The sequence below is a fragment of the Camellia sinensis genome, chromosome 13, assembly GCF_055761805.1.
Source record: "Camellia sinensis isolate YWXY chromosome 13, ASM5576180v1, whole genome shotgun sequence".
Lineage (NCBI taxonomy): Eukaryota > Viridiplantae > Streptophyta > Magnoliopsida > Ericales > Theaceae > Camellia > Camellia sinensis.
In genome coordinates, this window is record NC_138973.1 from 107,350,890 (window position 1) to 107,363,957 (window position 13,068).

General features: G+C 33.1%; 1 protein-coding gene across 1 annotated transcript in view; it reads right to left on the reverse strand.

The window, feature by feature from the left end:
- Window positions 1-4,499: 4,499 nt before the first annotated feature.
- LOC114259457 (squalene monooxygenase SE1) overlaps window positions 4,500-13,068 on the reverse strand; it is a 284,070-nt gene continuing 275,501 nt past the window's right edge. Inside the window, exon 9 of the mRNA XM_082900778.1 lies at window positions 4,500-4,802. Within this exon, the coding sequence (XP_082756904.1) occupies window positions 4,500-4,802 (303 nt within the window). The remainder of the gene's footprint in view (window positions 4,803-13,068) is intronic.

The window sequence follows — 13,068 nt, forward strand, 5'->3', positions numbered from 1 at the left end:
AAATGAACACAACAGTGAGAACCACAATGTGTTAGAAGATATTTTGTGTAAAATCTATTGTCTTGGCTTACACAAACGGCGGAACAATTCAAGGCATCGCGTCCATTGGTTAGCCAGTAAGTCCGATAGGTTATCACTAGGGAAAGTTCAAGGCCAAAAGCTACCTATGCTGATGCAAGATATTTTCGACTTATACTCTTTCGATAAAGTCTGCATATTGTTGCATTTACGTTGTCATCAAATTTCATTCATGTGGGGGATTGTTGGAAATGGTTGGAAAATTTTGGGTAAAACTAGAATTTTTTCCTAACTTTAGTCTATTATTTAGATGGGACCCGAGCGTCAAATTTGACGCGTCAAAGTGGTAACGCGTTCTATGCCGCGTTGTGATTCACGTGGTATATTTGGTTGCTCAAAACCATTACCGAGTGAATGGGAAATTGAAGCCAAAGTGTGCTCCATGGAAATAGAGTTTTGGCGGAAAATCCTTAAAGGTTTGAATAAGGCTTGTCCCACATTGATTTGGTGGGAAGTTTTGAATGGGTTTATAAGGCATGGGTTTGGTACTTGGGGTGTGCCCCAAGGGGTACCCAAGTGTTTTAGAGAGGAAGGGTATAGGCAAAATGGGTTAGACTCATTAGACCCAAAAATCACCACACACGCGCACCGCTGTCGCCGTCCGTCGGTCCGGTCGATCGAGCGGGCTGGGCTAGCCCTGGCCTTGGGCACAAGTGCGTGGTGTGAGGTTGTGTTGGGCTTGTCCAGCCCAATGCCTATCTTTTTTGGTCAAAAATATTTGAATTTAATTTTATTTTTGGTAAAATAAAATTCAGAATTCAAATTAAACCGGAAATAACCTAGTCTGATTTTTCTGTACACCCAAACAAGGCCCTTCCCATTTTTATCTGTTTGAATTTTGAACCAACAGATTTAAATCTGTTTAATTCAAAACCAAACAGGTTTCATACCTGTTCAAACAGGTTTGCACCTGTTCAATTCAAAACTTGCAGCCATCAATACATCTATAAATAGGACAGCCCTCATTTAATGTTTTACATTCATAATTTTTGTCCATAAGAGCTCTATAAAATTTATTCTTCACTTTGTTGCATTATTTTCTTGTAAGAAAGAGTGTAAACACTTAGTGTGTTCGTAAGGCAAATAATTTGTAGTGCTGCTATTGTTTGTAGTTGATCATTTCATCATGGGAGATAGACGTCCACATTTTGAAAGCACCGTGGAGAGGACGAATCTGTCTTAAAGACATAGTGTTAAACACTAGACTTGATCAGATAATTATTTAAAGAAATTAATCAAGTAAGTTGTTTAATTTATTATTCTGTTTTATTTATTTATTTAAATCAGATTTTAATTTTATTTTTGTAACAAAATAAAATCTATTTTTATTTATTTAATTTTATTTCTAGTATGATTTTTGTTATCAAACAAATTCTCTCATTTCCTTTATTTCTTTATATTCTAGTTATTGTTTAGTATACAACAAAATTTAATGTATTTAAATACAGTGAGGATTGTTCAACAATTCTACGACTTTTTTTTTTTTTTTTTGAAAGAGCCAATTCTATGACCTTATCCCCTACAAACATGGCCATTATGTATAATAATACATACATGTAAATATGTTTAAATACTAATTAAGTAGTAGCATTTTCAAGCAAACATATGATAACGGAAGACCTATGAACACCGAAAATATATATTTACATATATATATATATATATATATATATATTTTGGTTTGTCAGATGCACCTATAAAACTGAATAGCTTGAGCGCTTTGTTTTTCCTTCATTTTTCTCCATTAAAAGGAGTTTTGAGCTCTTGTGACTGGAAATGAGTAGTGGAAAAGAGCCATTCTTTAACTCCATCCAATAAAAATGGGGAAGAGAATGATTGATGTACTCTGCAGAAAAGGCGGGTGAGGAAAGGATCAGGAAATTTCAGTTAAATTATGCTTCGATCCTGTAAGAAACATAAATGGAAAAGTTAAGAAGAAAATGAAGTGAAATTACCCAAATATTTCTTTCATTTTGTTTTTAATAAATTCAATATTCAACCATATCACTAAATTTAGACTAATTAATTACACTAACGGTCTGCAAAGTATATACTTTGTTTCCCATTAGTTGCTAAATTTGTTTTAAGTGATCCCAATGCTCATACCATCTAAGTTGATTAATGGGAGCTAGGTATTTTTGAAATTTTACAAAGACAATTATAATAAAATTAAAAAATTAGGAACTAAAATATAACAGAGGACATATCTGATGACTAAAATGTAACAAAGTGCATATTTTGTGGACTGTAATTTGATCCTTTGATTTTGCTGAGATTTAATGTAAATTTTAAAAATATCTTACCTCCCGGTAATCAATTTAGACAGCGTTTGCGTTAAGAGCTATTTAAACTCAAATTTTATAGTTTGAGATTAAATTTATAAAATTTAAAAAATTTAAAACTAAGGTACAATAAAATACATATTTTGTAATTATTCAGTGTTATTAATCATTAAAGTCTTGGGGGAATATAAAAAAGAGGAAAGTGCAGAATTTTTTTTTAAAAAAAACATATATATAAATAATTGAGGTATAAGACTGAATTGGATAAATCTAGTGCAAGCATTTGTAATTTCATAAGTTTCAAATTATTTGTTTCATTTTTGAATTTTTTGATATTTTCGTTAAAAAAATAAAATAAAAATCACGGAGGTATATATAATTTATTGGATTTAAAAAGTAGGTTTAAAAAATAGACTTGTATATCATTTTCTTATATTATATATATATATATATATATATATAATTTTTACCTGAACAAATCTAATTCATGAATTTTTATGAGCTTGGAATTATTTTCTCTATTTTACTTTTTTTTTTTTTATATATGAATTTAGCTTCTCTACATTTCATTATTTGGACTAGAGTTGTTGGCTTCATTGTTGGACCATGCTGGTAGGGCCATCAATAGGACGGGTCGGGCTTCCTTTGCTCGTAATTATTGTATTCAAATTTTATATTTTAATAGAATTTTTTCGTTTTGACCAATCAATGGGCTGGTACGGGGCAGGGCCTATTTAAAAAAAAAGTTCCACCCATAAATTCAAATCTTAATGGTCAAAATCAAACCGAATCAAGTTACACATTTTTCATTACACTTACATTATTGAGCGTTATACATTTTTCATTCACATATTTTTAATATTTTCATTAGTTATTTTTCTTGTTTACTTTCCAACATAATTCAACTATTTTGATTTTTTACATCTCATATAATCAAAAAATAAAAAATCAAGTAACATATAATACTTACAAGTTTGAGGGGAAAAAAGGGAAAGAAAAACAATAAAAACTTTAAAAACGAGAATAAAAAATCAAACTAAAAAAGACAAAAAAATATATATATATTAAACTAAACGTTATACTTACCCATACGGGTTCTTACAGGTCAGGTTTATGGAGGGGCTTGGATTATAAACCTTTGTCCAAAGTTCTAAATCATCTTTTATGGGTTGGGACGTACTGGGCACTCAAGCGGACTGGGACGGGTCGGGTAATATCGGGTTTTTTTGTTTGCAGGCTATTTGGGAACCCCCACATGACGAGCCAAACTCAATAATCCATACTGTTTGATTTTTAGAGTTTGTTGAGAAGATCATTTGTGCAAAGATCTAAGTTGATCGACTATCGATAATTACATGATAAGACCATAAAATAATACAAAGAATGGACAAGTATGATTTTAAAAATAAATTATCTTCGTTTTTTACTGGCACGGGCCGGCCTGGTTTCCAAAAATCTATGCCCAGACCCAAGCCCAAGCCTAAGCCTAGGCCTAGGGTGTAATCGGGACGGGGGGGTGGGCCAGGCTTGGGTTGGGCCTAACTTTTTTTCAAATTTTTTTCACCAAAGTAGCTTGAAAATGACGTTAGGCCTCGGGCCCAACCAGAAAAATCATGGCCCAGGCCCTAGCCTGGGGAATCGGGCTAGGCTAGGCCTCAGGCCTCTAGCGGGTTTCAAACTAGCAAGCCATTTTTACACCACTAATTAGATCATATTACTAATGTTCAATTAAATGTATTTTTTTACATGGATAATCTTTTGGATAGTAATTAAGAAATTTGGCCTAATGATTATGTAACACTACTTTGTAGTGTGAGGCTGCCGGTCGAACTCTTAGGCATTGAACTCTTAAGGAGAGGAATTTAGAACATTTGTGGTTATTTATTTTTCTACCATTATAGGAGTTATATATAATTATTGGTTGTTATTTAGGCTCGAGCTTGACAGTTTATACAAGATGAACGGTTCAAATTATCGAGTTAGGCTCATGATGAACCCACAATGAAGTTAACAACAGTGTCCAAAGTAAATAATTGATGGGAGATAAGCTAATTCCTTTTGATATTATCAAAAAAGTGAGTAGGATCTTTTTTATTTAAAAAATAATAATAAAAAAAAAATCTTGGAGGTACAGATCAATCACTTGTACTTTGAGAAGGATGAAACACATACCAAGATCAATCTAGCTGCAGCCCAGAGGGCTTTGGGAGAAGGAATTGAAAGCAAGGAACGACAAGTGATGTAGAGAGCCACGGCAAAGGCATAGAAAGCCATGTTCAAAAGGTGAAGATCAACACCAGAAAGTATGCCTACTGGTCCTCTACAAAAAAACTGTCCAAGCCTCAAATATTCAAAACCTAGTTCTTGAATCTCATCTTTTGCTTCACTATGATTCACCTTTATTAGAGCACCTGCCGTTGTATTTACTGTAAATGCCACTGCCTGCCCCAACTCATGTGTGTTAGAGAATGCTAAGTGTGCAGAGAGTAATTTCATAAAATGATATACAAATGTCAGATATAAAAGAAATGGCAAAGTACATAGTCCCTATACTTTGGGACTTGCGTCAGTTTAGTCCCTCACTTTTTAATTGTAACACATTTAACTCTAAATTTTGAATCTTGTTTCAAATAAGACAATTGAACATACCGTTACTTAATTTCAAGAGCAAAATTGTCAATTTGATAAAATATAAACTAATTTGATAAAAATAAATGTCAAAAAAATATTTAAAATTTTTTAAAAATTATTTTTACCCACCAAAAATAAAATTATGTAAAATTGATAAAAATTAATAAAAATTACATGATTAATTTTACATGATCATCTTCCAAATACATAATAGAAATTAATTTGGTAAAAAAAAATAAATGTCTAAAAGATTTATCAATTTTATATAATTTTATTTTTAGTAGTTAGAAATAATTTTTAGAAATTCAAAAATAATTTTTTGACATTTATTTTTGTCAAATTAATTTATATTTTATCAAATTGACGATTTTGCCCTTAAAAAATCCAATAGTATCTACAATTGTCCTTATTTGGAGCAAGATTCAAAATTCATGGTCAAATATGTCACAATTGAAAAGTCAGACACCAAAATGACACAAGTCCCAAACTATATGGACCATTAGTGTAATTCACCCTAATGCGACTCACATGTTTCAATCTACGGCTTATTTTGGGAAATGGGTTAAAAGTCACTCCTCAGTTTTTAACCCCCTTCCTTCTCTCACAAAATAATCATAAAAATCAAAAAGTAACTTTTAACCATCTTTCCAAAACACCCATACGTATGAGATTTATTTATCTTATATTTGTATCACATTTTGTAAAATTATTTTGTATTTCTCACACACCTGCATATGTTAATGAGTTCACACTACCCAAGCTTCTTTGTACAAATTCAGGTCAAGTTTGGCATGTGCCCAAAAAGTCAAAAAGTTACTCAAAAAATTAAAAAGTTATCACTATTCACCAAAAGTCAAAAAGTACGGCTGCACAACTCTCAATCCTAATTTTTTCCTACACACTAATTTATATAATTTTTTAATATACATTTTTTCATAAAAAATCAAAAAGTTAACCAAAACAACCATATTTTTTTTCTCAATTTTTTAGTCTAAAAAGTCAAAAAATACACTTATTTAGGACATCCCAAACAACTCATTAGTAAAGATTCATATATTTCATTAAATTTAAATTTAATTTTTTTTTTTATATATAAAAAATCATGTTCTAATCGTTTCATTAAGCTAATATCAAATAAAAAGAGGTATATTTTTAGTCAAATTAAGAAAGTTTTTCATCAAATTTAATAGTTAGCCATTGGTGGTGGACAACTGATCGAACAATAGATTTTGACCTTATAAATCGAAAATTTACTTTAGGTCGAATGACCCATCGGACGACTGGTTAGATTTGATAAAAATCTTAATTTACCATTGAAGTGTATTATATCAGATCAAATTTTTCATTAAATTTAATGAACGATTGGAGATACTCTAACACAGACCAAAAGGCATTTTTTTTTTTGGGGCAAAAAAAAAAAACCTCATAAGTTGAGCCTCTTAAAAAAAATCCATTATGTCTATTTTTATTCGGAAAAAGTAGTCTAAAGTCCATTTCCTATTTTTAGTAATGGAAGAAATCTACAATATTATTTTTTGATGTCTAAGAGCATCTCCAATAGAGCTGCTATTCAACTTGCCACAGCTAAAATTTGACAAGAATGGCAAAAAGAGGGTCTCTAATGGCCTGCTATTCTACTGGCAAAAGATAGCAGATGCCATATCTGTTTCCAAATTTGGCAAGTTGAATAGCAGCTCCCAAACTTGCCAGATCAGCAAATATCAACAGATTTTTGGACTGATCAGAATTTTAGGGAACCAAATTCAATTCAAAAAAACAGAATTGAAACAGTAAGGAATCCAAAAAATTCAAAATCAAGCCTAATTTTCAGAATCAACCCAATTTTCTATTTTGTTGCCAAATTAACAAATTTCAGAATGAATTTGACAAACCCAAATTCGGTCATTTATCACCAAATCAGTCGATCCAAATCAGATGGTATGCATTCACAATAAACCAAACCAAATCAAATGGATGAACAAAAATTAAACCAAAAATCAAAATAAATAATTAAGAAAATTTTAGCAAACATACCAGATTGTGTTCTTTGAAGATCCTTCTAGAGATGCTTGGGTTCTTTGAAGATCCAGTTTGAATCCATCGCCAAATTTGAGTTTCAAAAATCGCGATCACCTCAGATCCATATCAATAACCAGAAAAATAAAGAAAAAATCAAAGCATATATATATATATATATACATATATATATATGAGAGTGTATATAAATGAAGATCATACCAGAGAGAGAGAGAGAGAGGAAATAAGGGGCGATTGTGTGAAGGTGAAGACTTGGAACCAAGGGCAGAGAGAGAGAGAGAGAGAGATCAGAGAGTACAGAAATCGGTGAAGACTTGAGCTCAAGGACAGAGACACAGACAGAGAGAGACGTTTGGATGATGGATGAAAGTAAGAGAGTGAAAGGGAGAGTGAAAACAGCTTCATAGGTAGAGAGAGAGAGAGAGAGAGAGAGAGAGAGAGAAAAAGAGACGTTTCGATCATGGAGGAGGAAAATGGACTGGTTTGAGGAGAGGGAAGACAGAGAGAGGGAGAGGAAAAGTGAAAACAGAGAGATGGGGAAGACAGAGTGAGAGAGAAGGAGACAAAGTGAGAGGGAAGACAGAGTGAAAATAGAGAGAGAGAGGTTTCGATCATGGAGGAGAAGAAGGGAGAGTGGCTTGAGGAGAGGGAAGACAAAGTGAGAGGGAGAGGAAGACGATGCACATCAGTCGAAGAAAGAGTAGATGATTCTAGACAGTGCATATCAACCGTTGAAGTTTTATACGTGGACAGTGGAGATGCTCTTATTATGTATAAAAAGAGTCGTTCTGCTCTATTTGGTTTTAAGAAAAAACAAACAAAAACAAAAACAAAAACAAAAACAAAAACAAAAACATTAATTTTTTTTTACAACAGCTATCTTCAAACGGCTATTTCCCCCAAATGGTAATATTTTGAATTTCTATAAATTGAAACCCTCCATGTCAATTTTATTTCACACAAACTTTTGGATATAATTTTTCTTTTCTCATCTCTTCTCTGAATTTGATTTCACAACAAACCTCTAAAATTATTTTCTTTTTAGTTTTTTTATCTAATCACTGTGAAAAGTTCATCAAAAACAAAGAAAGGAAAATCATTCATTAATGAAGAAGATATGACAATTTGTAAATCTTGGTGTCACATTTCGGAAGACCCAATTATTGGCAATTCACAATTGTATGCTCACTTTTGGGGAAGAATGTACGAAAATTATTGATTGCTTCAAAATGATCAGTTCAGAACATAAGTGTCTATTCAATCTCGATGGGGTATAATCATGAAATGTTGTAACAAATTTCGGGGGTGTTTAGCGCAAGTCGAAATTCTTCACCCAAGTGGGATTTCTCAAGTTGATATAGTAACTTTTCATCTTTAGTTATTATGTTTAGTTTCTTATTCTGGTTTCATATAAAAATTAACTAATTAAATAATGTTTCAATTTTTTTGATACAGATGCTTCAAGCAAAACTGTTATACCATCAAGATGAAAGCAAACATTTTGCTTTTGAACATTGTTGGCCAATCTTGCAAGACAATATCAGGTGGCAAGATGTAGCTCATACGAATACGGTAAAGTCAAGGATGCATATAGCGTTTACCCCTAATTCAGCCCCCGATTCCCTTATGGATGACTGGGTTTCTCTTAAAGACGACAACAATCCAAGTGTTGGTAACAATCCAACTGTTGGTGAGGGCAGTGTCTCTGTAATGGGTAAAAGGCCTATGGGTAGGAAAGCTGCAAAAAAATTATTTCAGAGAAATCAAGTCATTGAAATTGAAGTCCAAAAAATGAGCATACAATTGGAGACATTTAACTAACACCTTGCTGAGAAATAAAAGAAAAAAGAGGAAAGAGAAGAAAAAAGGATTCAAGCACTGCAGGAGATGAAAAAACATGACTTTGAGATGAAAAAGGAAGAACATATAATAATGACTACGGAAATTTCTCATTTGGACCCTCAAATGAAAGCGTATTACACAATGCGAAAAAAATGAGATTTTGGCCAAGTGGTCCTCAAATGTGAGCAGCCCAAATTTTTATTTCCTCCTACCTCCTGATGAATAATTACGGGATAATGTATTTTTAAATTTTGCAATGTCATTTAATTTTTGATGTAATTGTTAGTCTTTTTTTGTAATGTCATTTTTTATTTTGTAATGAAATTTCATGTTGTTTTTGTTTTTTTTTTTTTTTTTTTGAGTATTTTCTACAAAACCATGTAATATTTATTTTTGCAATGTATAATGTTGACTAATTTTTAGTATAATTTAAATTTTTCAATAAAGTGTAATGAAAAAAATAAATATATATTTTCAAATGAAGGAAATAAAAAGATAAAATATAGGAAGAGGGGTAGCTGCTGTGCATAGCGCACAGCAGGATTTGCTGTGCTCCTATACGGCACCGTAATGTTGCGTTTTGTTGTAAGGGTTGCAACGTCACTGTCCATTCAAGGGGCAACCATTGATTATGCTATTCGAATTTTTTATTTCATTTTTTCTCTTGCTCAGGGACACCTTGGAAAGATTGGTAAAAAGCCAATTTTTTAGTTTTTTAACTTTTTTAGCAAAAAAAATCAGATTTTTTACTTAAAATAATCCAATTTTTTGTCAAAAAAGTCAAAAAATCAAAAGTCAACTTTTTATCAACTTTTCAAAACACCACTTATTTTAATTAATAGGGTTGGGTAGGTTTATTAGGCAGGTTGACATTTTCAAACTGCCATCCACGCTGACCCGTCACTCCTAGAACTGCCCAACACACCCGCCGGAGTTGAAAAAATGCATGGCTTGGTGTGATTTAGTACGATTGGATACGATTTTACCGATATTGTGCATGGTCCTAAATAGGACATATACTTGACTTATAAAAATTACTTTCTTAGGTGTCGTTTAGTAACACTTACGTTTTTAGTTTTCTGTTTATATTTATAAAAATTTTAAAAACTTAAATAAAAACTTGTTTGGTAAAATTTTTGATTTATAAATCAGTGGTCTCAGTTTATAAATTTGGCCAAAAAATGAAAACACAAAAAATGTGTTTTCATTTTGAGTTTTTAATTTTTTTTTTTTTACCACCCAACACTAGCCACCACTTGCCACCATTTTCCACCACCATCTTCCGCCACCACCACCCACCACCCACCCCCCACCCCTCACCACCACCTGCCACCACCACTCACCACCCACCTGCCACCACCACCCACCTGCCACCCACTCGCCACCACCACCCACCCCTTGCCATTACCACCACCCACCACCCACCACCCATCACCCGCCATTACCATCCACCGTCTGCCACCACCACCCGCCACCTACTTGCCATCACCACTCACCACCCACCTGCCATCACCACTCACCACCCACCTACCACCACCATCCACCACCTGCCACCACCAATCATCACCATCCACCACCTGCCACCACTAACCACCCACCACCACCAGCCACCTGTCACCCACCCACCCGCCACCACCACCCACCACCCACTCGCCACCTACCTGCCACCACTACCCACCACTATCCACTCGCTACCACCTACCACCCGCCACCGTCACCCACCCACCCACCCACCACTACCACCACCCGCCACCTACCCGCCACCACCGGCCATCCGCCACCCACTTGCCACCATTACCACCACTACCCACTCGCTACCACCCACCACCCGCCACTGTCACCCACCCAACCATCATCACCACCCACCACCCGCCATCCGCTACCCACCTACCACCACCACCCGCCACCACCACCACCCACTCGCCACCACCCACCACCCGCCACCGCCACCGCTACCACCACCGCCACCACCACCACCCACTCGCTACCACCCACAACCCGTTACCGTCACCCACCACCACCAACTACCCAGCACCCACCGTCACCACTTTCCACTACCGTCTTCCGCCGCCACTTGCCACCACTTGCCACCACTTGCCGCTTTTCACTCCTTTTTTATATTTTTTATATTTTTAAAATTTTTTAAACATTTTGTCAATTACCAAACGCGTTTGTAGTTTATGTTTTTCTAAAAATAAACAAAAACCAATTTATAAAATTTTTGTAAATATAAACTGAAAATGTAAACGTTACCAAACACACCCTTAATATCAAAATGATATAATCAAATAGTATCATTTTGCAATGTAAGATTGTAAATCATATTAAGTGGAGTTTGATACCATTTATATTATGATGAATTACATTAATGGTTCTTATAATTAGGGACTTGTGTCATTTTTGTTTCAAACTTTTCAATTGTGACACATTTAATCCTAAATTTTGAATTTGTTCTAAATAAAAATAATTGAAGATATCATTACTTAATTTTAAGAACAAAATCGTCAATTTGATAAAATATAAACTAATTTGACAAAAATAAATATTAATTTTTTTTAAAATTTAAAAAAATTATTTCTATCTACTAAAGATAAAATTATGTAAAATTGAAAATCAGTGATTTTTTGGGTGACGATTTTTTTAAACTGTTGCTAAAACTTATAATTAGTGACATTTTTTATGACAAAATTTTCAAACTGTCACTAAAAATTAACAATAGTGGCATTTTTTAATAGTGTTTGATAAAAAATATTATTAATTATCATAGAACCTATTAGATAATAAGTTCACCTATTAATACTTATACGTAAGTCTCTCTAACTTTTATTAAAGAAAACTTATATTATTGAACACTTATCGTGTAATACTCATTGAATTAAAAAAGACTAATATTTAAATAAAATATTTCAGTTGGTTCGTTTTATATTGATATAAAAAAATTTTAAATCAAAACAAACCAAAAACTAAATTTTCAATCAGTCTTAAGCGGTTGTTTCAGTTCTATCGATTCTTCATATAGTATATATAGGCCTAGTTTGAGAAGACTAAATAAGTGCATTTTTTGACTTTTTATAAAATATGGGTTGGGTTTGGGTTGGGTTTGAAGTGATGTGTTAGAGAGGTGATGTGACTTAAATAAGATGATGTGACTTAAATAGAATAGTGACTTTTTGACTTTTTATCTTTTTTCAATCATGCCAAACTTGGCCATAATGTGTGACAAAAAAAAAAAATGGTCAAAATGTCAATTTATTTTGAGAATTGTTTTTATTGCCATCCCAAATTAATTTTGATTTTGACTTAAATTTTTTTTTTTTTTATCAGTAGAACTTAGTTGTTATGTTTGGCAAGTGAGTTTACAGGCTTTTTTTTGGCTATTTTAGCCACAAAAAACAAAATAGGCTATTTTAGCCATAACAAACAAAACATCACATCCAACCCAAAATCATTACATTCTTATCTCACAAAAAAACTCAAAAAAGCCAAAAAGTCAAAAAGCCCTTCCCAAACTAAGCTTTTAAACCCAGGCTAAAATAGCCAAAAAAACCAAAAAGCCAAAAAGCCAACCAACTTCCCAAACGGAAGAAATGAGATATCACAAAGTTTGTCAATCTCTATTAAATTTGAACCAACAATCACACATCATAAAATGAAATTACAAAATCTCTTTAAAAAGTCAAATTGATTCTATCATTTTGATCTAAGAAAGTATTTTTTTTTTTAATAAGTTTTATAACTAAAACAAACAAAAGAAAAAAAAAAAAATTTAAGCAATAAAGCTTGCCCATTAGAAGGACAATAGCTGTGAATGGTTACAAGAAAATGCACCAATGCGGTGTCGTTTAAGAGCATTGCAAATCCTGCAGTGCATAGCGCACAGCAGGTACCCCATTCCCTAAAATATATTACTGACATTAAATGAAGATAGTTTTATTATAATAATAAGACATTAACTGACATTAAATGACATTAACTGTCATTAAAAAGATAAAATACAAACTTAATCTAACTCTCCAGCTCGGAACCACTAGTGTTCAATTAAATCATTACGAATTGCATTATGGGCTTCAGTAGATCTAATCCTTTGCCGATTCAACATAAATTGAACTCCTCATTCGGATCTCGTGACGCTTGACAACGGGTATTACTGGTATCAGTCTCAAGTTGTGCTACACTGCGTTCATTTTCTGGAATATTA